Genomic DNA, 25247 nt, shown 5'->3' with positions numbered 1-25247 from the left:
GCTGCTGCTGCTACTGGAAGGGAGTGCAGGGGCAGCGTCCAGCCAACCTGCTGGAAGCCTGGCAACTGACAATGGCAATCCATCTTGCTTTCCCACTCCGCTCCTCTTTCCCAACGCAAAGGTAGAGAGATAAGGCAAAAGAAGGGAGGGCAGCCGATGCCTCAACCGACAAGAGGCACGTCCTCTGCACCCTTAGCAAGACCAGTCCCATCTCCCCCGCCCATCCCCGCCAGCGTAGCCCCTGGCACAATCGGGCTGCAATCGGCGGCCGTCCCTGCTGCAATCCGCGCCTCCCGCCGCATCAGCTGGAATCTAATTCAAGAGATCTTAATCTTATAACACGGGGCAACTGACGATAGTTTGAGCGGGTGCGGCCGGCACAAACTACCATCAGTCGCCTCGCGCTCATCAAAACAAGTCCAGGGAGAGTAGGTGTTGGGCAGGAAGGCTGACGGCTCCCGGGCGGCGATCCCACCACCATCCGCTCGCGGCTAGGTGGAAAGCCAGGGAAAAGATGCACATGCTCAGAGGCCAGGGTGACGCTTGCAAAGGAGAGATGTGAGAGGCGCTGGGATTGGTTAGAATTGGATGAAGCTTGGCTTTGGAAAGGTTGGGGGGGGGACAAGCGAAAGTGAAAGCCCCAGAGAGTGACACAACCAAGAAGAGTTTTGCAGTGTTCCATGGCCTTCCCCCCTTGGGAAAGGAGGGTTGGGATCACAGGCACCTGACTCTATTCGCTTTGGGTGTGCATCATAATGTTGTAAGCCCAGAGTTACCTGTGTGTGAGGTGGGCTGCCCTATGCATTTGCGTCTGTGCGCTGGAGAGAGAGTGAAAAAGAGAGGGAGAAATAATTATATTTATTAGATAGATCAGTGTTTCTCCACCTTGGAGACTTGAAAGAATTCTGGGAGTTGAAGTCCACATACTTTCAAGTCTTCAAGGTGGAGAAACACTGAGGTAGATGATAATGAGATGAGGGAGGGAGAGGGAGAGAGAGAGAGAGCATAACTAAATAGACAGATAGGCAGGCAGATAGATGGATGGATAGAGAGAAAGAGAGAGAGAGAGATAGGCAGTCAGATAGACGGATGGAGAGAGAGAGGGGGAAAGCGGGAGAGGGATATCATAACTAGATAGACAGATAGGCAGGCAGATAGACAGACAGACGGATGGATGGATAGAGAGAGAGAGGATATGTATAATTAAGGTGACCAGACCTCCCTAGCGAGGCCGCAGGCTGGCAGTAACCGCCGCAGCCTAGCTCCCTTCCCCCCCGGTCAATGGTGTCCCTCTTTACCAATCTGAAAATCTGGTCACCTTAATCTAAATTCAGAAGGAGGAATATGCTTTGGGGTGAAGGCTCACTTTGTGTTTGCCAGCAAATGTTTTAAAGGTTTGTGCAGCATGGCAGGAAAAAGCATAATGGATGTGAGATATTGAGAGGTCTGAAGTGTTTGCCCATACAAGCTACGAATTCCTCTTCCCCTTTCAAATCCAAATTGTTGTACAGCTTCAAAAGAGGTAATTAAAGATTTGAAATCTTCATTTTTTGGCTCTTGGAATTTTTTTTGGTCCATTCAAGCCATTTGTGGGCCATTTTCAGGCTGTTTTTAAGCCATTTTCAGGCCAGTTTTCGGGCATTTTGGATGGCAAAACTGCCTGAAAAATGCGCCCCCCCCCCAAATGGCCTGAAAAACAGGCCAAAAAAGGTCAAAAGTGGGAGGGGACAGGGCCAGCCAGTGGTGGGATTAGCCGGTTAGCTGAACTGGGCAGTATTTTAACAAAATGGGTCACCCAAACTGTTTCAAACCATCTGACATCTACCTCTGTCCATTGTAAATATCACTAGCCACCCTAACAATCCACAATTTCTAAATTCATTCCATTGCCAGCATTACATAGCATTACAAAAAGAGAGCTGTTTTACTTTATTCTTCTGTAAAATGATACATTTATATTTTTATTATTTTGTCTTAATTGTCCTCTTTCTGCTATTCTGATGTTTTGTTTCTATATTATATACTCATATACTTCATCTACAAGTATAAAATAAGGTGTATAAATATAAAGCAAACAAACTCTTGACTGATAAAATTATTAATCTCACCTTTCTTTTTGACTACTCCTTACATCTCTTTAGTGGACTTCTGTCTATATCTGGATCAGATTCTAGTTCATAGAATCATAGGGTTGAACAGGAGCTTGGAGGCATGACTAGTGATTGTATTTGTATGTGCAATGTAGAAAAAAACATGTGAAAGTAACAATTATTTGCTTCCTGAACATCATTGCAAGTATTTTCATAAAAACACTTTGAAGTAAATCATTATTCCCTTAACTAAAAATAAAATTAATGCAAGTGGAAGCTTTGTTTTCAACAGTTAGTGGGGTGCAAAATAAAAAAGGGGTGATGAGAAAGAATGCTTAAAAGATTATTTCCGAACTCATCTCATCCCACAATCACAATTCCCAATACAAAATAGATGATCATAGTCCATCTCCCACCTACACGTCTTTCAGGAAGGAGTATAGCATAGGCCATAGTTTCTACATGAGAATTTAGGTTGGTGAAACATTTGTATTTCAGTGTCCTTGTTAGTTTGTGTATTGTATTTTTTCTTAATATCATCCTGGTAAGTAACTGAATAAACTCAAGGGCCCGTTTATTTAAACATGTGGTGAGCATTTTTATTATAGTCTTTCCCCCTTTCATCCTGTGTGTTTTAAGATGACTTTGGAATAAATGAAAAGCTCTTCAAACCAGGAAACATCTTATACCATTAGTTTGTAGTGAAAATAACACAATGGAAACCCTCACACCAGTGTCGTATAAATTCCTAATAGCAATAATATCTTAGGATTGAGATAGTGTCACACAATAGGCTGTCTAACATGACTAAAATCAAACTGTCAGACATAATGCCAACATATTGACATTGTTTTTACCCTTCCCTTTGTTTCCTTTGAGAATGTATGAATATCTACAATTGTGCCTGAATATTGGATGTTGGAAAGAGCTTATGTGTTCATCTATGCAGTTAGCAAAGCATCTAATTAAACACATCAGGGTACCACTTGTCTGACAAGTTATTTTCTGATACCTGCAGTTTGGGACCTTACCAAGGAATTCTGTAGCATTCACAGATGAAACTCCTGACAGGTTAATCTAAAAGAGACTGAGGACAAGAAACACATTGGTTTTCATAGACTATAAATCCCCATGCACAGACTTAGGTTTTTATTTTTTAAATGACAAATTTATGAACCGTCTGGGGATTAAAAATATTAATTTCTGTAGAACATTGTTACATATTGCAAATGTTCCTCTTGGTTATCACTGGAGAGACCCCTCTGATTTTTAAATAGCTTATTTCAGCTAGATTGACAGCCCTAGTACACTGAGAATTTACCACCATTTTCATTCTCTAGAGCCTTGTGGGTTCTATATTTTATAGAAATAGGAAGAACAATAATGATAAAAAAGACAAGGTTAAAGTTTCAAAACTCTCTGTTAACAAACTACTATTGTAATCAGCTCATAGAAAATTTTCCATGGCATTTTAACATCCCATAAATCAACAATAATTTCTCCTGAATCAAATTTCCACCTTTGTTTTTAGTTACATCTCTTATCAATTGTTTTCGGATTAAATATAATAAGTTCTCCAAAATATAAGAATACTTTTTCCGACCCCAATTGTAAAAGAAGGGAAAGAAAGGAAGAGGTGGTAGATATCGAAAGAGGTAAGAAATAGTATACTGAGTCCAGTGATCTGATAGCTAAACCACACAGTACTACAAAAGTATCGAAGAACATTTCATGACAAAATGTAGAGGGTCTAGGCCTTGGATTTGAGACAATAGCAGCCAAATTTGCAAGAATCTAATATTTTCACTTCTCACATCATGAAAATGGTCGATATTAATTGTTATCCAAAGCTAAGGTAAAAAGGTTTATGAAGAAAATAAACACGTACTCTGCTTTGACTAATTTTAATAAATATTAAATTTAAAAAACATTTTGTAGTTATGCAGCATCTCTCAAATCATGGAAACCATGATGGCAATGCAGTCAGTGACAATTATAGTATGAATGCACTAAGAAATTTGAAACCACTAAAATTGGTTTCATTAAATAAATGAAAAACAATATTCTTTAGGATACAATGCCAAGCAATTTTTCTTTACTCTGTTGATTTTATGACCCGCTTGGAAGCTTTAAAATAAACATTTCCTCATCAATTTTAAATCGCTTCCATTTGGCAATCATGAATTCCCCCACCCCAACTTACATGTTCCCAATGAAGCGGAAATTAATTCAACTTTTGTTGGTTTTTTTAAAGATGATGGGGCTATTACTGACTGAATAGTGTAAGATGTAATTTCTTGATTAATCTTTTTTTAAAATTTGGGGAAACAATTTCAAAATATGTTTTATTATTTTTTAAAGATATAATTAAATCCAAAATGTTTTTATACAGGAATAATTGAAGAGCACTGGAATTTGGGCTTCCCATTCTACATATACTGTATAGTTGTCACTACAAACATAAAGGTTTTAGTATACTTGCCATATACTAATAGAATCCTTTCATACTTGCAAAATGCTTGAGTCACTGAGCATTACTAAGTTACTTGAATATTCATGAAGTGACAACTACCTATTGTGGAGTGGGAAGCCAAACTCCAGTGTCCTGAATTATAGTTACATAAAAAAAACCATTTTTTAATGAAAAACACACAATTACAGCATGCTTTCTAAAATATATTAATACAATAGCAGGAAATTTTTGTTATGGTCTTGTTGCACTGATTATCTTGCATTAGAACAATGTCTGGGAATGAAACTTCAACTGAGGAACCAATTCTGTTTTCCTTTAGAGAACTCTAACGTACCCTGAGGGATAGTGAAAGCTCAGTTCCTACTCAATTCTCCTGTGACCATTTTTAAAAACAGCAGAAAAAGGGTGTTGGTCTTACCTGATACACCTCTTCTCATAAGATGGAGATAGCATCCAGGAATAGGAATGGCTTGATCTCATCTGCTGATTGGACTGAGTCTGACAGAGCTATTTAGACACTCCCCTGTTGCTAAGGCTTCCCAGCTTTAGGCGAAGTTGAAATGACAGACATGATGTGTCTTGTGGTGAGGTCTTGTTTATTCAGAATGAGGACCAGCCTCATTCAGGGTGGGGCTGGATGCTATTTCCACCTTATGAGAAGAGATGTATCAGGTACAACACTCTTTCTCCATTGAGGTGGAGATAGCATCTAGGAATGCGACATATTAAAGCTGGCTTGTCCTTAGGTGTGGGGGCTGCAGCCTGGTCCGAGGTTCCCCATCCCTTGTGAACACTTTGCTGCACTTGTCGACCATACGCTGCCTCGGGCAAGGCAAAGATGTCCAGTTTAAAGTGCCTGATAAATGGAGAGGGAGAGAACCACATAGCTGCTTGACAGACCTCTTCTAATGAATCCACACTATGGTAGTGGCTGTGTTTTTGGTAGAATGAATGATGATTCATCCAGGTAACAGTATAGCCTGCAGATCTTATGCCTTGGCAATGTACACCCTTAGGCATCATCTGTAGTCAAGGAAGTTACTTTCCTGCCCAGGGATGAAGGCTGGAAGAACAGGAATAGGGACTCCGACTTCCTAAAGGGAGAAATTCTCTTTATGTATACATTGAGAGCCCTCCTGACATCCAAGGTGTGCTCCCTTTTCTCTAGGTGATGAGAAGGATCAGTTGCTGGGCCCTATGGAACCAGGTGCACACCTCGGGGACAAAGGAGGGATCAAGACATAGCACTACCCTGTCGGGGTGGAAAATACAGAGGATCTCCCTTATGGAGAGGGCCTGCAGTTCTGAAATCCTCCTGGCTGAGGTGATTGCCATGAGGAATGCCATCTTCAGGGTAAGGAAACATAAGGTGACCATCCACAAAAGTTCGAAGGGTACTCCGATGAGAGAGTTCAATACCCTGGACAGGTCCCAGGAAGGATACATGTGCACCACCATTGGTCTCAAGTTAGATGCTTCCTTTAGGAATTGGTGCACCGTGGGGTGCTGCATGAGTGACTGTAGGTTCCTGCACATTAGAACAGAAGTCAGCATGGCTACCTGTCTCCTGATAATATTTGGAGACAGACTCCTGGAGGAAATCCAGGATCTGGGGCACTGTCACCCCTGTGGGAGGGATGCCCTTCCTAGCACACGAGGTACAAAAAGTCTGCCAGATGGAATTATACATGCGGTCAATGGAAGGCCTTCTAGAGGCCTGGATGGTCTTAATGATTCTGGAGGAGAAATTGTCCTCCCTCAGAATGCTCCACTCAAGTGCCAGGTAGTCATCTGGAGTCATCTGTGGTTCTAGATGAAGCAGCACCCCCTGGCTGAGTGAAATCTTGTCCTGGGGGATCCTCCAGGGCTGGTCTACTGACAAGTTCACTAAGTAGGCAAACCAAGGCCGGGGGGGGGGGGGGAGAAGCATGACCTCCGTGAATAGGTCCACTACCAGGAGGCCAAACTGGTCTGTAAGTTCCCAAAATAGTGGTGAGTGCAGGTGCCACTCCGTGTGGTCCATTGAAGCCCTGCTAAGCCAGTCCTTCTGCACATTTGTCACCCCAGAGATGTGTTCTGCCCAGTGGCCCAGTCCCTTGGCCTCCTGCATGAAGGACCTGGAGTGGGTCCCCTCCTGGTGGCTTATGTGGGCCTTGGTGGCCACATTGTCTGTCAGAACCAACATGTGCTTGTCAGAGACTATCTGTTGAAAATGATGAAGGCCCAGGTGGACTGCCCTGAGCTCCAACCAATTGATGTTGTGAGTCTGGTCCTTCTGGTCCCAATGTCTCTGGGCCATCTGCGACTGAATGTGTCCCCCCACATCCAAAGAGGCTGGCATTCGTAGTCACTGTCAGTCATTCTGGCTCTTTGAAGCAGCATCCCATGGCAATGGCTGGGGACCTCCACCAGAGTAAAGAGTAGAGGACTTTCAAGGGAACTGTGACCCTGGCCAGAGAGCTGCTCCAGCATGTTCTCTAAAATGGCAAAAGAAACCAGTGAAGGTCTCTGGAGTACATGCGTGCCCATGAAACTATTGAGATACAGGGCAAATTTTGCCTAGGAATTGTGAGAGGAGGGCCAAGGAGACTATCCATTCCCTCCTGACCTGCCCTGTGAGGTCCTTGAGGCTGATCTGTCATTCCTGGGACAGGTACACCCTGCCCACCACTGTATCAATAATTGCTCCCAAATGAAGCAGGCTGTTAGTAGGGGTAAGGTGGCTCTTCTCTATGTTAATAGAGAAGCCATGGAACTGCAGTGTCTGGGCCATGACTCTCAGGTCCTCTTTAGCTTAGATGGCCAAGGAGAACTGGATCAGTATATCATCTAAATTGCACTGGACCCACAGGGGCATGGCCCGCAGATTGGCTGCCACTGCTGCTAGGACTTTTGTGAATGTCCTAAGTGCTGATGAAAGGCCGAATGGTAGGGCCCTATGCTGATAGTGACAGCCTGCATAGTGAAATTAGAGGTATTGCTGATGAAGCAAGATGGGAATATGTAGATAAGCTTCCATTAGATCAATGGATGTAAGGAAGTCACACTCACATATGCCCCCCAGGATGGTTTGCAACAAGTGCATTTTAAAATGCCTGTAAAACAGATGGTGATTCAGACATTTGAGGTCTAGAATAGCTCTCCATTCCAAGGCTTTGGGTATCACAAATAGAATTGAATAGCTCGAATGCCCAGCAGGTGCTGAATTGCAGCCTGCATGAGGGCCTTCTTTGCCAGATTGTTAGAAACCAGGCATCGAATGAAAAACCTTGGGGGTGTGGAGATGAATTCAAGGGAGAGCCCTGATCTCACAGTATCTCTGACCCATGCTTCTGAAGTAATTTACTCCCATTGGTCGGTGAAAAGGGCCAGGCAGCCACCGATGTGAGGAATGGACACATCAGTATCAGGGGTGACAGAAGTATTGACCCCCTCTGACAGACCCCCTCTGTCTACCTCTTGGAGGCCGGTCCCACTGTTGTTGCTGCCTTGGGATGTAACTCCCCTGTGGTCTCAAATTCGTAGGTCCAGATTCTGGGGCCCAAAAGGAAGGATGTCTCGTGTATGACGAGGGATGAAAGAAGCCCCTTTTGGTAGCAGATGACAAAAATTTTCTCTTGTCCCTGGTCTCCATCAAGATGGGGTCTAGACATTCTCTGAACAAGAATTCCCCTTTAAAGGGTGCTGAAGCCAGCACCACTGGTGGCAAACATCTGCCTGCCACTAGCGGAACCAGAGTAAATGACACATCACTACAGATGCAGCCATGGACTTGGATGCAAGTCTAGCAGTGTTGAGGGTTGCATCCGCTGAAAACTGGATCACTGCCACCAAAAAACTGGATCACATCCCCGGACTGCCCACACTGCTGCTTGATGGCTCCTCTGTAAAGTTATGTCTGCCCGTCTGTCCTCTGGCTTCAGATATTCTTCAGGCACTCTGGGCATGGTGGAAGATGTATAAAGAGTGCCACCGGTGTGTCTACTGTAGGAAGTTGTAGAGTCTGGTGCCACATTGTAACCTACGTATCAGCTGAGGTATGCGTAGGACCCAAGATAGGAGAGGTCCACTGCCTTTGGATCACATCCATAAAGAGTCTAGAAGATGGAATTGTCTCCAACTCTGTGGTGTGCTCTGAGAAGAGTGGATCCGCTGAGGAAGCTAGGGTCTATGTTGCCAGCATGGTAGTCTTGACCCTGAGTTTGCTGAGGTCTTACTTTGAAGAGCAGTGACTTAAACAGAGTTGGTTGGAACAATTTGGTGAAGGCTGGAATTATGCCCTCATCCTCTGACAAGTCTGCTTCCCTTATCTCTCCCTCTTCTAAGGGAGGAGATGGACTGCATTGAGAATGGGCCGGTGAATATGCTCCTGGTCTGGTAACACACCTGTGTGCTGTGGATGTAGCTCAGGGCTCAAGAAGGGGGTCCTGGGTTGCAGTCCGGCTGCAATAACTTGCCTAATTGCATTAGTATTTATGTCTTGTAAATTTGGCTGGGTCATTGGATCTGGCTGTGATTCTAGGTGAAGGCCTGTAGCCATTAGTATAAATGTGGCTTCTGGAATTGCCCTGACTGATGATTGAGGTTGATCTATAATGACAGCTGGAGTATGCAAATCTGACACTGATCCCCATAGACCTGAGGTGCTGATGGGGAAAACAGTGGTTGGGGGAGAAAGTTGCACTTCAACTCCCCCTGGTAACAGAGCTAATGGGTGTCTGCCACAGGAGTGGCTTGACTCACCTCTGACATGTGAGTCTTGAGCCCTTTGGCTGCTAGCTTTTGAGCAACACTAGTTCTAGTGTTTTATCTCTTCTCTTTTCAAACTTTGAAGTAGCCTTGGAGCCCCTATGGGATTTCTCCTTTTTGGAAGCAGCTTTGGAGCTGTGCTTGTGCCCCATTGAGATAGAGGGCTGCAAAGGAGGCTCAGAGGGGGGCTGTCAGTGACTCCAGAGTAGCAGTTCTGTCCCTGTCAAACTCTCCCTCGCTTAGACTAACTGCTACTGCCTCCATCTTGACACATTGATAGGCAGCCCAGCTAACTCCTGTCAGAATGCTGTTTCTCACCCTTTTTGCTAATCGAGGTAGTGTTTGACAGCTACTGCAAAAGCATTCGCATTTTAAAGTCAGCTGGTTTGCACCTACCAAGACAGCTCATGGTGATCAGGGGCCTCACACTTCACATCCTCTCTGTGTGTGCGACAGCTGCAGTCACCTCTGTGCAGGGAGCGAAGCTCCTGTCCATGGAGGTCATTTCAGTGTGCCCAGAGCTCTTGCACTACTTCAAGACTACTGCAATGACAGGCGAGCGCGAAGCTCTGCTCAGCAATTGGGCTTAGACCACAATGCTCACTGCTTTCTCTGGATAGCCGCATGTAAACCTCTGGCAACCGCTATCCCCTCTGATTGCTGGCACTGTGAAAAAAAAGAGCCTGAAGCTCTTAAAATGGCCACCACTATTGACAGAGTCTTGGGAGAGATAGCCAGCGTCACAAAAACTCTGAAAACCTGGGTTTGAGTTGTAGACAGGCCAGGGGGGGCTCAATGTCTTTTACAATGGGACTTCCGGGGGAGGAGTCTGTCGTCGTCGGGGGCTCAACGGAGCTCCCCTCAGAGTTCTGGTCTGTATATCTAAAAGATCTATAGATATCTCCCCTTTTAGGCAGAAAGGGGCAGGGAGGAGCTCAGTCGTTAGAATCTCTTTGAAATTCACAGCCTTTTGTTTTTCGCTGTGAACGGAGAAGAGGTTCAACACAAAGCTGAGCTTTTTTTTTTTACTCCAGCCAGATCTTCTCAGCTGTTTTTTTTTTTCAGCCCAAGGCAGGTCGTCCTCCCGCCCCCAGAACAAATTTAAACTATTTAAAATCGGTCCGGGCAGTGACCATTCCTGAAAACCTTTTTTGTTTATTACTATTTAAAATACCAGCTTCAATCTTACCAAAAACTCCTTTGTTTAATTGTTTTTCAAAATGGTGATTTTATAGCCTTCGCAGTTGATATATTTAATCAGCCCTGTTTTTCTGAAGACTTCTCTTTATTAATTGCCAAAGTTTACTCAAAGTATTTTATTGCAAATCAAGGTGTGCAGAGACTTTGTTTGTTCGCTTTTGTTCTTTTATAATGGCTCCCAAGTCAAAAAATTCTAAGCGTTTTCTTAACAATACATCCCAAGCAATCTCTATAAAGCCACAGTCTTTGCCTTCTACGCCCCCTACTGGAGATCTGTTAACGAAAGAATTTCTTTTTGAAACTCTCAGAGAATTTAGAGAGGAAATAATGCAATTTATTTCGGAACTATGTGATAAACTTGATGCTAAGATTGCCCAAACAAGGAAGGATACCATCGGAGTTATAACCATGATGACAGATTGCATTGCAGGAATGGAGGATAAATTGGAACTTTTGGAACAAGACAATTTTAACCTGACATCTAAAATGGAAAAGTTGCAACAGGAAGTTGAAAAGGCAGAGAGACAACTTGTTATGACAAATTATGAAAAGACTGCGTTTGCAATAAGAGTTAGGGGATTGCGTGAAAACGAACAGGAGAATTTGAAGCAGACCTTTTTTGAGGCTTTCAGTCGTGTGGTGGGAGGTCCGGGACTCAACTTTGATTGGCAGATCCAAAAAATTTATCGCCATAATTCATGGACAGCAAAACAGAGACAGCTTCCGAGAGATGTGGTTATATATTTTGCTACAAAAGAATCCAGAAACGCGATAGTACAAGAGTTCTACAACAACAGGCTGCGAATTGATGGACAGGATTTGATTGTTTTTAAAGAGGTGCCTCCCCAGATGTTAAAAGCCAGGAGAGACTATGCCTTTTTAACTAAAGAACTTAGAGATAATCAGATACAGTACAGATGGGAAGCGCCATTTGGTATTACAGTCACACTTGACGATCAGAAACATCACCTCAACTCAGCTTGTGAAGCCCGAGACTTTTACCACAAGATTTTAAAGGCGGGACTTCCTGAATTACCCGGACTTGGACAAATACAAGGAGAAGTACAAGAGAAATAACCAATCACACAACTACAAGGCGGGAGCTATCGTTTTTCCCCTTTGGAAGGGTAGCAGAGCGGAGAACAAGGATTTAGTTATGCTTTCAAAACATTTGCTTAATCTTAACTTGAATAACACTCTGTGACTATGTCTTGTAGAAAATGGCATAGCGCTATACCGATCAAGAGACATTAAGGCTGTAAGAAACGATGCTGATCACCTCGGAAATTATATTGTATGGGACTTAAAAAAAAAGATTTGATGGACAACTCGGAACTTTTACATAAGCTGCTTATGTTTTATTCTCTAGGGTGAGGAAGGGGGAGATTGTGACGCTTTCGGATTGTGGTTTAGGTTGAATCGAGTTGGGAAGGGTGGCGCAGATGGGAAGGTAGTGAAGGTTTAATTAGAGATTATTTTGAGCCAGAAAGTAAGCTGACTTTTATAGTAATTTTTATTTGAACATAAGTTTGGAAGAATATATTCAGGGAGCTTGAAGGAAGGCGGAGCAAATAGGGGAGGTGTACGGATGATAATAAAATATATATATGGACACGGGTAGAGGCAGGATGAGTGGAGTTGGAACAGAAACCGAGAGAAATATTTGAGGTGTTTAAGTTGCTTTATAGAGAAAGAGGTAAAAGGGATATATTAAAGGTTTGGAAATGGATACATATTTAGATAAAGAGATAAGGTCCCTAGCTAGAGTAGAATTTTATTTGATTAACTCACTTGGTTTCAACATAGTTTGAAATCCTGCAAGTAATAAATTGATTGAGATTAGGAATCGTGTACATTGTTTAAGTGTTAATATTGATGGGAAGCTGAGTTTAAGGTAGAGAGTTTATTGATTTTTCTTTTTTGGGGGGGTTTCCCCCTTTTATTTTTTAATTATTCTTTTCTTTTTTTCCTTTATTTTTTCCTTTTTATTTTTTTATTTTTTAACTTTTAATATATCTGGTTTCAACATACTCCAGACTTTGCTTGATAAGGAACGATGTCGGGAATGGGATCTGGGAAGTCGGAAGGGGGTCTGGGAGGGGGGTTCATGGGGGGGAGGGGGGGAGGGTGGAAATATAGATTCAATTTTTAAAACAATGAATGCACTTGGATACTGTTGCTTTTTTTTTCTTTCTTTTTTTTTCTTTCCCTTAAATTTTTTTTCTTTCTTATAATTTTAGTGTAAATTACAAAACGAACAGACCAATGAATAGTAAAAATACACCGAAGTGAGGAGTAGAGGGAAAGAAGAGGGAGGAATTAAGAGGGAGTGAGAAGGGAATGTAAGGAGGGTGAGATGGTGGGAAGGGGAGAAAGGAATGGTTGAGGGGGAGGGGAAGTAGAAGAGGGGATTGTCGGAGGGGAGAAATGAAAGTTGGAGGGGTAGAAGAAAGGGTGTATGAAGGATAGAAGTGTTATGAGTTGTGTTTATTGCTTTTTTTTTAACTGCACAGTATTTAAGTGATTGTTTAAAGGAAAATGAAAATGAAATAAAATGTTTGAAATGGAAAAAAAAAGAATAAATTAAAAAAAATGTCTTTTACAATGGCTGGTAAGAGGCTGGGGTGGAGTGAAGCTTCTGTCACCTTGTAGACTCTAATGATTTCAAATGAGCCTTTAAACTGAGCACTAAGCTCAGTCAGATATCAGAGGTTTTTGGTTGTCAATATTTTATCCTGGGCTATGCTCCTCAAGGCTTGAGCTGAAGCTCTGCCACCAAGGGGAAATCAGTGACTCTACCTGTGAGAGGGAATCAGCTGGTAGTACTCATGGAGTGGAAAATAGTTCAATTCCTTGCTAATACTATGTCTTCATTTTTCCAGAAATATAATTCAGAGAAGGTTTGACATGTCTGTCCATGCTGAGTGACTGAGCCGAAAGCTAGGAAGCTCTAGCAACAGGGGAGTGTTTAAACAGCTCTGACAGACTCAGACTTATCAGCAAACAGACAAGGTCAACCCATTCCTATTCCTGGATGCTATTGCCATCTCAATGGAGAATGTATATTCTTTGATGATGTTCAGAAATATTTTCTACTGATTCTGGTATATTTAAAAAAATCATTTGATGCTTCCCTTTACTTTCAACCACTTAATGGTTTGCTGCGAATGTTTGTTGTAATTTGTTTTTCTGTTTCCCATTCCCCACCTTTCAGCTATGGTGCACCAAGTTTCATGTAAGCGATCTGCTATCGTGAGGACATAGTGACATAAAGTATTCACTAATGCTGTGCAGAAGACTCTAACATTAATGTCTTTTTCAGTTTTTATTTAAAGCATAAATCCAATATAGATAGTGTTTTGCAGGAAAAGAAATTTTCTCATGGATAGAGGATTGAGTGTTTGCCCTAGTAAAGAGATGGTTCAAGAGGTATCAGTAAATCTCCTGCCTAATATAATGAATAGGACTAAGAATAGGAATAGGAATAGGATAAGAAGGATAGGATAGAACATATAATGCATAGAACCAGTCTAGTGGTTAAGACACCAGGCTAAAAAACAGGAAATCCTGAGTTCAAGTTCTGCCTTAGCCATGAAAACTAGCTAGGTTACTTTGGACCAGTTATCCTCTCCTAGCCCAACCCAGTTTAAAGGGTTATTGTTGTAGGGAAAATAGGAGGAGGAAGGTGCATTGGATATTTTCACCATCTTGAGTTATTTGTAAAAAATAAAAAAAGGCTGGTCACAAACAAATAAGTAAGTATGTTTTCAGTAGCCTCCAATCTCCCTGGTTTTGTCACATTTCAATTAAATCCCAAAGAAGACAGGATTGGAGAGCTCATTTCTTGGGGCTTTTCCAATAGCAGCAAATCAATAGCAGCAAACCGATAAACGATATTCTAGCCATTGAGAAATCATTAGAGAAATGTTTCTGCCCTTCCTACTGAGAAATTTATGGAAACTGTTCATGAATTAAACTCTGCTCTACTAGTTACTATTAAAACCTCAGCCTCCTAATTCAGCCTAAATATTACATAAAACTTGGGTTCTCAAGCAAACCTCAAAAAAAGCTTCTAAGGAATGTTTAGAAAAGGATTTATATTCATAATATGTAATCACTTGAAAAATGTTCCAGGTCAAAGCTGCACTATTATATATATCCATATCTTTTTAAGATTAAAAAAAAGCTGATGGAAAATTCATTGCATAGTTCATGCTTATTTTGTATGTAACTTTTTCTTACATCCAAGTTTCACTTATAATGATCTCTAATATAAACTTTTTAAAAGATATAAATTCCTTTAATGCATGTTTTTTAGAAACACTTCCAATATACAATTTTTGTACATAATTTTCCTAAATTAGTACTCTACTTTGAACACTGCTTTTTCAAATATATACTTTTTGCCACCACTTTTGAGCAGGTAACAACGAGGACTAGCCTGCTACATTCATTGCTGCTAGTCTGTGGCACAACAGAGGCTGCTTTAGTGGATCACGTCAATTTGCTCCCATGGAAACCAATGCTAGAATTCTTTAACACTTCTATATTGTAGAATAGAATTCATGTATGTGACTACAAAGATAATAACTTGAACACTCTCAATCATAACAAACCAATCTGATTTCCTTCATTTCCTTCATTTGTATGCTTTTTCTCACATGGAAAACCAAGATGGTAAGGACCCTTAACTTAACAATAAAATATGCTTAAATAGTCATAAAACTTACATGCCACAAATCCAAATTAAGACCTAGCAATAGAAATTTAATTTCAAAATTAATTGTGCCTCTTCTGTGTGATTCAGGCTAATTTAGGAAGATAATCTTAAAAGCTTTATAATGTATAAATAAAAAATAAGCATATCCTCTTGAACAGGAATAAAATTTCAACTCTAATTCCACAATTCATAGGTAAATTCCAACATTGATCAAGGCAAACTTGTTCATCAATAGGTGGAAAAATTACTTTACAGCTGACCCAATTATACATCTGTCACAATCAATAACACATTGGAAATAAATTTTGAAAAGCATCAAATTTCTCATAATTTTGTTAGTTATAAATAGAATATGGAACAGTATTAGTATAGGTTTAGGAATATATGTCAGAAATATCATCTAGTTTAGTTTGCTTTACCTAACAATCTGGTCAATTGTTAACCAGTATATAAAAAAGAACCATTTGGTTTCCAGATATTATAAATTAATATTATTTCTATCATAGCTGTCTAAGACAAAAGGGCTACATTATTGTTATTAGATAGAATAGCAATAGCAATAGCAGTGGACTTATATACCGCTTCATAGGCCTTTCAGGCCTCTCTAAGCGGTTTACAGAGAGTCAGCATATTGCCCCCAACAATCTGGGTCCTCATTTTACCCACCTCGGAAGGATGGAAGGCTGAGTCAACCCTGAGCCGGTGAGATTTGAACCGCTGACCTGCTGATCTAGCAGTAGCCTGCAGTGCTGCATCTAACCACTGCGCCACCTTAGAATGAAAGGTTGTTGAAGATGACTAAAAATCCTAATCTCTCCTATATGTGTGCTTTGTACCACATCTCTTATACAACTGCCATTTTGTATGAAAAAAATAAAACCAATGTACAACTGATCTACACCACTTTGCGCTTCCCTTTTCTATTGAGATACAGAATAATGTTTTCGGTGGATTGTTTAGAATCTCCTGGTGGTTCTAAATCTGCATCATGGGGTTGTGACTTTAAGAAGTCTGGTCCAAATATGATTTTTTCATTTCTGCATTCAAAAGTGTAACCTTCATTTCACGTAAACAGAATCCAATAATACAGAAATATATCATTGTTCTTTCTTCAACATTTGGAAGATGTGTGCACTAAATGTCTATGGAGATTCTCTGTCATCCAGGTGATGGTGGTCAAGAGGCAACTGGACTTTCTGTTTTTTCTTTGAAGACATTTCACTTCTCATCCAAGAAGCTTCTTCAGCTTGTCTTCAAAGAAAAATGTGACTTTGAATTATTTATTGTTGTTTTTTGATGTATTATTGTTGACTTTATTTCTGAATTGTTTGTTATAATTTTGCTAAATAATATTAAATTTAAAACTATTGGCTTGAAGTAAGCAGAAGTCGGAATCAATGTCAAACACTGAACTTAGCTCTATTATGCCCTGCTATTACAATCTCATAGAATACTTCCATTTCAGAAACTGGTAAACATTGCTATCTCAATCAAACTATTGAAAATATACATATACATATACATATCCTCTCCCCCCACTCTCTTTCTTTCTTATGTATATAGAAACATGCCCCACAAAGAAACAAAAAAATATAGTTTGTGCTATAGCAACCAAGACAAAATGATCCAAAGATGAGAACAGATAACAAAGAGGCAAAAACAAATTCAAGGCACATAACTATGAGCCCCAGGTGGGCTTATTATATCAACTAGCTGAAGGTAAGTAGATGCTTTTTCTGATGTGGTTCATACATTTTGTCATCTTGATAAGATTGTAACCTCTGACCTCACTTTCTTCATTAATAAGGTTTCCCTGTCTTGCTCTTCCAAAAGTTTTGTTGTTGATGTTGTTTTGAAAATATATGCTTTATAAATGTCATATTCATAGCCATGAAGCAAATTTCCACCCTATCCTATCCTATCCTATCCTATCCTATCCTATCCTATCCTATCCTATCCTATCCTATCCTATCCAGTGTTATTCCCTTGCTCTTTTATATCAAAGAATTTCAACTTTTGCCTGATTTTCTGGTAGTAATCTACCATGTTTCCCCGAAAATATGACATGTCCTGAAAATAAGGCCATGCCACATTTTTCTGCTGGGCAAAAATATAAGCCCTCCCCTGAAAATAAGCCCTCTGGACAACACCCCCCCCCCCCCAGCCAGGCAGAGCACCACTCACTGACCTAGCGGTATCCCAAAGGCACCAAGCTGTGGGAACTTGGGGGCAAAGGCGCTCACATTCCTTGACACATTCGGGATACTGCTAGGTCGGTGAGCGGCACTATGCCCAGCTGGAGAGGGGGGTTGCTGGGCGGCTGCTCTCTTGCGAGTGGGCTCCCGAAGAGCCAGGCACAGCCTCAGGGTCAAACGGCTGTGTTACACTGTCGCAGCAGCACAACACAGCAATCATCATGAGTAACCACTTGGCAAACCCCCTTTCCAGCCGGGCACAGCACCATTCACTGACCTAGGGGTATCACCAAGCCATGTGAGCACCTGTTCGCCTCCATTGGCTCCCGTGGCTTGGTGCCTTCAGAATGCCCCTAGGTCAGTGAATGGGGCTCTGAACAGCTGGAGAGGGGGGTTGTATGGGTTGCCTTTCCCCTCACGTTCCTCCCAGCCTCACGATGTCCTTGCCCAACTCTCCCTGCAGAGCCATGGCACCAAACCATGGAGGTAGGATGCCAAGTCTTCCGGAAATGGCTGCTCTGGGAGTACGCTCTATGGTTGTGGACTGGCTGCCAGCAAAGCGTACTCCCAGAATGTACGACCATAGAGTGTACTCCTAGAGCAGCCACTGCTGGAAGACTTGGCATACTACCTCCATGGTTTGGAAGCCGCAGAAAAAGCCATGCGGGCGGCAACGGAGGTGCCATGGCTCTGCAGGCAGAGTTGGGCAAAGGGATCGTGAAGTTGGGAGACATGCAAGCGAGGATTTTTTTTTAGATTTTTTTTTTTAGATTTTATTTAACATTTATAGGCCGCCCTTTTCCCTGAGGGGACTCAGGGCGGCTTACAATAGTAAGGGAAGGGGAGTGAAAGACAAAATACAGAAAAAAAAGTGTGAGATAACAAAAAGTACTAAAACACAACATTCACTCAGCATTCGGGAGGGGCAAGAAAATTTATCCCCAGGCCTGACGGGCTAGCCAGATCTTAAGGGCTGTGCGGAAGGCCTGGACTGTGGTCAGGGTACGAATCTCCATGGGGAGATTGTTCCATAGCGTCGGAGCAGCAACTGAGAAGGCTCTCCTCCGGGTGGTCGCCAGTCGGCACTGACTGGCGGATGGAATACGGAGGAGGCCCGCTCTATGCGATCTGATGGGACGCAGGGAGGTTATTGGCAGGAGGCGGTCTCTCAGATAGTCAGATCCACTACCATGGAGCGCTTTATGGGTGGTAAGTAAGACCTTGAATTGCACCCGGAGATCTACAGGCAGCCAGCGCAGCTCGCGGAGGATAGGTGTTATGTGGGCGAACCGAGGTGCGCCCACTATCACTCGCGCGGCCGCGTTCTGTACTAGCTGAAGTCTCCGGGTGCTCTTCAAGGGCAGCCCCATGTAGAGCACATTTCAGTATTCCAGCTTAGAGATCACAAGGGCTCGAGTGACTGTCGTGAGAGCCTCCCGATTCAGGTAGGGCCGCAACTGGCGCACCAGGCGAACCTGGGCAAATGCCCCCCTGGTCACAGCTGATAGATGGTGATCAAAACTCAGCTGTGGATCCAGGAGGACTCCCAAGTTGCGGACCCTATCTGAGGGGTATAAGTTTTGTCCCCCCAGCCTGATTGATGGTACGGTGGTCAAATTATTGGGAGGAAAACACAACAGCCACTCGGTCTTGTCTGGGTTGAGCACCAGTTTGTTCGCTCTCATCCAGTCTTTAACAGCTTCCAGACCCCGGTTCATCACGTCCACCGCTTCATTGAGTTGGCACGGGGCGGACAGATACAATTGTGTATCGTCCGCATATTGGTGATACTTTATCCCGTGCCTCCGAATGATCTCGCCCAGCGGTTTCATGTATATGTTAAATAGGAGGGGGGACAAGACCGACCCCTGTGGCACCCCATATGTTAGGGGCCTCGGGGACGATCTCTGCCCACCCACCAACACCGACTGCGACCTGTCCGAGAGGTAGGAGGAGAACCACTGCAAGACAGTGCCGCCCACTCCCACCTCCCGCAGTCGTCGCAGAAGGATACCATGGTCGATGGTATCGAAAGCCGCTGAGAGATCAAGGAGAACTAGGATGGACGCAAAGCCTCCATCCCTAGCTCTCCAGAGATCATCGGTCAATGCAACCAAAGCGGTTTCTGTGCTGTAACCTGGTCTGAAGCCGGACTGGAAGGGGTCAAGATAGTTTGCTTCCTCCAAGGTACGCTGAAGCTGGAGGGCAACCACTTTCTCAACAACCTTCCCCACATAGGGAAGGTTGGAGACTGGACGATAGTTATTAAGAACAGCTGGATCCAAAGACGGTTTCTTCAGAAGGGGTCTCACCACCGCTGCCTTAAGCTCGGTGGGGAAGTGCCCCTCCCGAAGAGATGCAACAACAACCGCTTGGATCCAGCCTCGTGTCACCTCACTGCTGTTGGCAACCAGCCAGGAGGGACACGGGTCCAGTACACAAGTGGAGGTACTCACAGCTCGCATAGCCTTGTCCACATCCCCAGAGGCAACTTCCTGAAACTCAACCCAGAGATGGTTTGCCAAGTCTTTCCCCTGTGTCTCAGCTGGCTCTGCAAGAGTGGAGTCCAGGTCCGCTCGAAACCGGGCAACTTTGTCCGCCAAGAACTGAACATACTCCTCAGCCTTACCCTGTAAGGGGTCCCCCGTCTCCCTCCTATTTAGGAGGGAGCGGGTTATCCTAAACAGGGCGGCTGGGCGGGACTCGGCGGACGCTACCAAGGAGGCAATGTGTGTTCTTTTTGCCGATCTTAAAGCTCGAGTATACTCCTTGGTGCATGCTGTTACAAGTGCCCGGTTCAATTCGGACCTGTCTGATCTCCACAGGTGCTCTAGGCGTCTCCTCCGGCGCTTTATCTCCCGGAGCTCCTCGGTGAACCAAGGAGGCCTCCGGGGGCCGCTGACCCGGAGGGGCCGTAGTGGCGCAATCCGGTTTAGAGACCCCGAAGCTGCCGAGTGCCAGGCAGCGACAAGGGTCTCCACCGAACTGTGGGCGAGAGTATCTGGAATAACCCCAAGCTCCGTCTGGAACCTAACAGGGTCCATCAGTCGCTTGGGGCGGAACCACCTGGTCGGTTCCTCCTCCCTACGGTGGGGGTTTGGCCTCCGGAAGTCTAGCCTCAGTAGGCAGTGGTCTGACCACGACAGGGGTATGATCTCATTACCCCTCAGACCAAGATCATAACTCCACTGCTCCGAGAGGAATACGAGGTCGAGCGTGTGACCCGCTGAGTGGGTTGGGCCTCGAATTACCTGAGTCAAGCCCATGGCTGTCATGGAAGCCATGAACTCCTGCGCTCCATCAGAGCGTTCACCGAGCGAAGGCAGGTTGAAATCCCCCAGCACCATAAGTCTAGGGAACTCAACCGCCAGCTTGGCTACTGACTCGAGAAGCGAGGAGAGGGCTGTTGCAACGCAGTTGGGAGGCAGGTACGTAAGCAACAAACCCACTTGACCCTTGAGGTCCAGCTTCACCAGTAGGGACTCACACCCGACAAGCTCCGGAGCAGGGATCCTACGAGGTACTAAAGACTCCCGGGCTACTATAGCCACACCGCCACCCCTTCCCTGGGCCCTCGGCTGATGCAGCACCTGAAATCCGTCTGGGCACATCTCTACGAGGGGGACTCCTCCCTCCGTGCCCAGCCATGTTTCAGTAATACATGCCAGGTCTGCGCCCTCATCAATTATCAAGTCCCGGATGAGGGGGGCCTTATGAACCACAGACCTGGCATTTAGCGACAGCAGCCTGAGACCAGGGTCCTGATCACTCGCGCCATCTGACCTTGGAGTGGGACTCCTAGGGCCGGAAGGAGGGATCTCTGTAATATAGCGAACCCTCCTTCCCCAATGATGGCCTGCCCTAAAGTCCCCGCCATATCTGCCTCTCCCTGTTATGACCGGAAGCGGAGGAGCGGAAAAGCCGCTCGTGCAAACCCCCTCTCCAGCCATGCAGAGCCCCATTCACTGACCTAGGGCCATTCCGAAGGTGCCAAGCTGTGGGAGCCAGGGGGCGGCAAACAGGCGCTCACGTGGCTTGGTGACACCCCTAGGTCAGTGAATGGTGCTGTGCCCGGCTGGAAAGGGGGTTTGCCTGGTGGCTGGTCGTGAGTCTGGTAACTTCATGGCTGCTGTATTGCGCTGCTGCGACAGCGCAACACAGCCATTTGACCCTGAGGCTGTGCCCAGATCTTTAGGAGCCCGCTTGCAAGACAGCAGCCACCCAGCAGTTCCAAAACAATAAGCCCTCCCCTGATAAGGCCCAAGCCATATTTTGTGGGTCAAAAGAAAATAAGACCCTGTCTTATTTTGGGGGGAACATGGTAGTATTTTAAATGTTTGTGCCAGTTATGTTTCACATTTATGGCTTCAATGCACCCAGAAAAAAGATTGAAATAGGCAGATGAAGCTACCCTGGCTTCCAGCTATAACAGTGTTAAATATAATTTCTATAATCTGCAGCCAGCAGGATGAAAATGAGAAGATCATGGCCATCAGCACAAAGTCTGCGTGATGTATATCTTACAAGTTACCTTTCACTTCAAGAATACTCTAAACCTTGCTTTTATCTAACTTGCTAACACACAAGATTCATTCACTTTAATCTCAGCATGCAACAACCATTCAAATCTCCCATTTTTCTTTTATGGGTTGTGGATCACACCCACTCTCCAGTGATCTGAGTTTTTTCATATTTGCTCAAACACACTCCCCTTCTTCAAACACTGGTTGTCTGTGAAACATTTCTAATACTTTCAATTCAGCTGTTCTCCATGCCTTCCAATGCCTTCCATTTCTCTCCAATTCATTTTGGTTGTTTTTAGCCTCTCGCAGTGTTCTCTACAGCCTTGCCACTTCATTTCACCTTTTGCCTTTCCTCTTCTGTATCCTTTGAGGCAATTTCAGGGCAAAGCTGAATTTTATTTATTTTATTTTTATTTATTAATTAAATTTAATATGCTGTTCATCTATCTAGAGTAGATAACTCTAGATAGTGTCCTTTGCAGTCCTTTTTCAAAATTATTTTCATACTACCTACACCACCTCTGCCTTATTACAGCCACACCTGGACTACAATAATTCAGGTGACTACTAGATGCTAGTAGACTGGATTAAATTATTATCCTCAAATATTGTTTGGATTTGCAGTCCACAAATAATAGCCCTGGCTTAATCCTGTTTCCCAATTTTCTTTTTCTACTACAAAAGCAAATCCACAAATACCATAGTTGCATACAATTTTGGTAGCTAGAGTTGTTGATGATGATGATGATTTTTACATTACAGCTTTACATTTAAATTATGTAACTTCCCCAATTTTTCAGATTTAAATTTCAACATCCTCCTTTATAGGATCAGTTCTATTCTTCTCCAAGTGGCCAGAAGTGTTTCAAAATGTTAGCTCCTAGATGTCCATCATTTATATTTCCACAGAGTATTTTAGTTGAATATGATCCCTATAAGTATTTTGCAAAGAAAAAGATGAAAGGGCACTTTTTTATTTTGAAAAGGTTACATTCACATTAAAATTAGCAGACTTGTTTTGTTACATTATGGTCTGATAGCACAAAAGCTACTTAAGATTTTTATATCCATATTTATTAAATTTGCAAAGTGTGGTAAATTATCCAAAATAATTTATATTACATCTTTCTGGCTCCAATATAATTTGGTCTAATAAATTTTTTAAAGAGAAACAACAATTAGGTACTTAGGAAACTTTTCCAGCTTGATAAATTTTGTGGTAAGAAATCTTAGGTGGTAGTAAAGACCAATGCCAGAAATCAATAAAAGTCAGAGTAAATAAATAATGTTGATATATGGGTGCCCTTGTTGTTTCTCAAACAACTAATCATTTGCTTTGTTTCTGGTGATAACAGGGAGGATTTGGTGTTGCAAAGACTTAGTAGAAACAGTTTCTTACTAGAGAATATAAGAAATCTCTGGACTAGACTATTTCCTCTCTTGATACAGTAGATTAATGTTGTTTTACCCTTTCTCTGGTTTCTTTTCTTCTTTGATTACAGAAAACACTCTACAATTGAATCATTAATAGCAAGAGATGTGTCTTTACCCTTGTGGAATTTGAAGGTTACTTATACTTTGTGTGAAATATTTCTTCCTTTCCCTGATTATATGATGGTTACATTTCATAGGTGCATAAATTACTCTAAGGGATGGCTGTAAAAACTCAAGGAATCTGTACTGAGGTCAGTGATTTCTTTCTATCGCTATCTAGATTCTATCATTCTATCCATCATTTCATCTTAAAATTGCATGAAAGGTTTCTCTTTGTGCCCTAGTCAGTACATAAATGGCTGCAGATACTCAGAAAATATGCAGGTTGCTTACTCTGATATATTTCCCATCATTTTTGAATTGTACCTGTAGTTATTTTATTATTGTTTTTCTATCATCCACTAAACATCAATGTTTGCACCTTTGCTCTGTTTCTTCCCTTGCTTAAGAGCCTCCTTACAATATTCAAAGCTCACATTTATCTTCTGGGCTATGAATTCACAAAGGAAAAAGGTTTTTTTAAGGAATAGTAAAATCCTGGAGTCAAATGTGAGTGTCACAGCTATAATTCTTTATGAAGCAGCAGGTAAGATAGATTGTCAAGGGTCAAAAGGCTAGGTCAAACTCCACTCATTCATCAGCTGAATGTCATATTTGTTTTCTCTGTCACCAGATAGCTTAAAAAAATTGCAACTCCTTCCTCATTATCTGGGACTGGGCTCCTTCCCTGCCATCCAATATTAATGAAACTGTGTTTCAAACCTGGCCATCATTTCTATGGCTCTCCTTCATGTAATTTCCTTCCCTTGCTTTAAATACTTCAGCGAAAAGTTTGTTTTATTTCGAATATAGTTTATTAAATAGAGAAATGGGAAAACTGCCGCTCTCCTGAGAACAATATAATATATACATCCATGAGAATCATTTAAATGATCAAATATATAATTAAATCATAATTATTCCAAAACAACTTAAAGCAGAGTCCACACATCTTAAACAATAAAATCCCCCACCTCTACAAATGTGCTTAATATTATATATTAAAAATCTGAGAAGAAAAGGGGCCATGAATTCTGAATAATTCTGAAAAAATGTGAATAGAAATTATTCTTTTCTTTAGTGATAAAACGCAAGCCACCTCCATAAACATGAATATTAGTCCCACAATATATGTCATAGCTTTTGCTATTTCCCTCACCTATAATCTTTTTTAATTTAGGGGATCCCTGAATAACAATTAAAGTCCATGAATTCTAAAAAAAATTTAAAAAATCTTTTCAAAAAGAATTATTTGCTTTTTAAGGTAGTAAAAAGGCAATATGTTGGCTTTATGGTTGTGCTTTCATCAGAGAAAACTCTGTTGCTTTTTATTTCCTCTGATAGGATCCATAAGGACAAACAAAGCTAAGAATAATTGATAGATAATATTTACAACTGCAGTACTCTGCTAAGTGATATCAGAGTGAATGGAAATCTTTATTAATACTGAATGAAAGTCTTTGTATTTTAAATGGTCCAGATAACCTTAAAGTTACTACTACAGACTCTTTTTAAAATACCCGAAGAATTTCTAAATACCATAAAAATGCTTTACTTATAGTGAAAAGAAAAATTGTGTTTTAAAAATGGTTGCAATCAAATAAAAAATCATTTTTTAATTTTAGTTTGTGTAGATGAATGTGCTCCTGCTCTTTTCTGTAGCTCTGCTCTGGAAAGGGAGGAAGTAGAGCTGGGAATGATAAATGGATTATGCGGAAGAATCAGTGCATATAAAATGTAATGCTGAAGTCAGAGAAAAATAAG

At 42.5% G+C, this 25247-nt stretch overlaps 2 protein-coding genes across 4 annotated transcripts in view; both read right to left on the bottom strand.

Annotated features, from left to right (window-relative positions):
- POU6F2 (POU class 6 homeobox 2) overlaps positions 1-25247 on the bottom strand; it is a 416297-nt gene that overhangs the window by 152227 nt on the left and 238823 nt on the right. The gene's annotated exons all lie outside the window — the stretch shown is intronic.
- On the bottom strand, positions 18810-20774 carry LOC148045910 (uncharacterized). Its single transcript, XM_087712163.1, has one exon. The coding sequence runs from the start codon at positions 20772-20774 to the stop codon at positions 18810-18812; it is 1965 nt and encodes a 654-aa protein (XP_087568289.1).

This window comes from Thamnophis sirtalis, unplaced genomic scaffold (genome assembly GCF_051295495.1).
Source record: "Thamnophis sirtalis isolate CommonGarterSnake01/CBP01778 unplaced genomic scaffold, rThaSir2_p1.2 scaffold_4, whole genome shotgun sequence".
NCBI classification, from domain to species: Eukaryota; Metazoa; Chordata; class Lepidosauria; order Squamata; family Natricidae; genus Thamnophis; species Thamnophis sirtalis.
The sequence above is the reverse complement of the archived record's forward strand: the minus strand, read 5'-3'. Positions and strand labels throughout refer to the sequence as shown.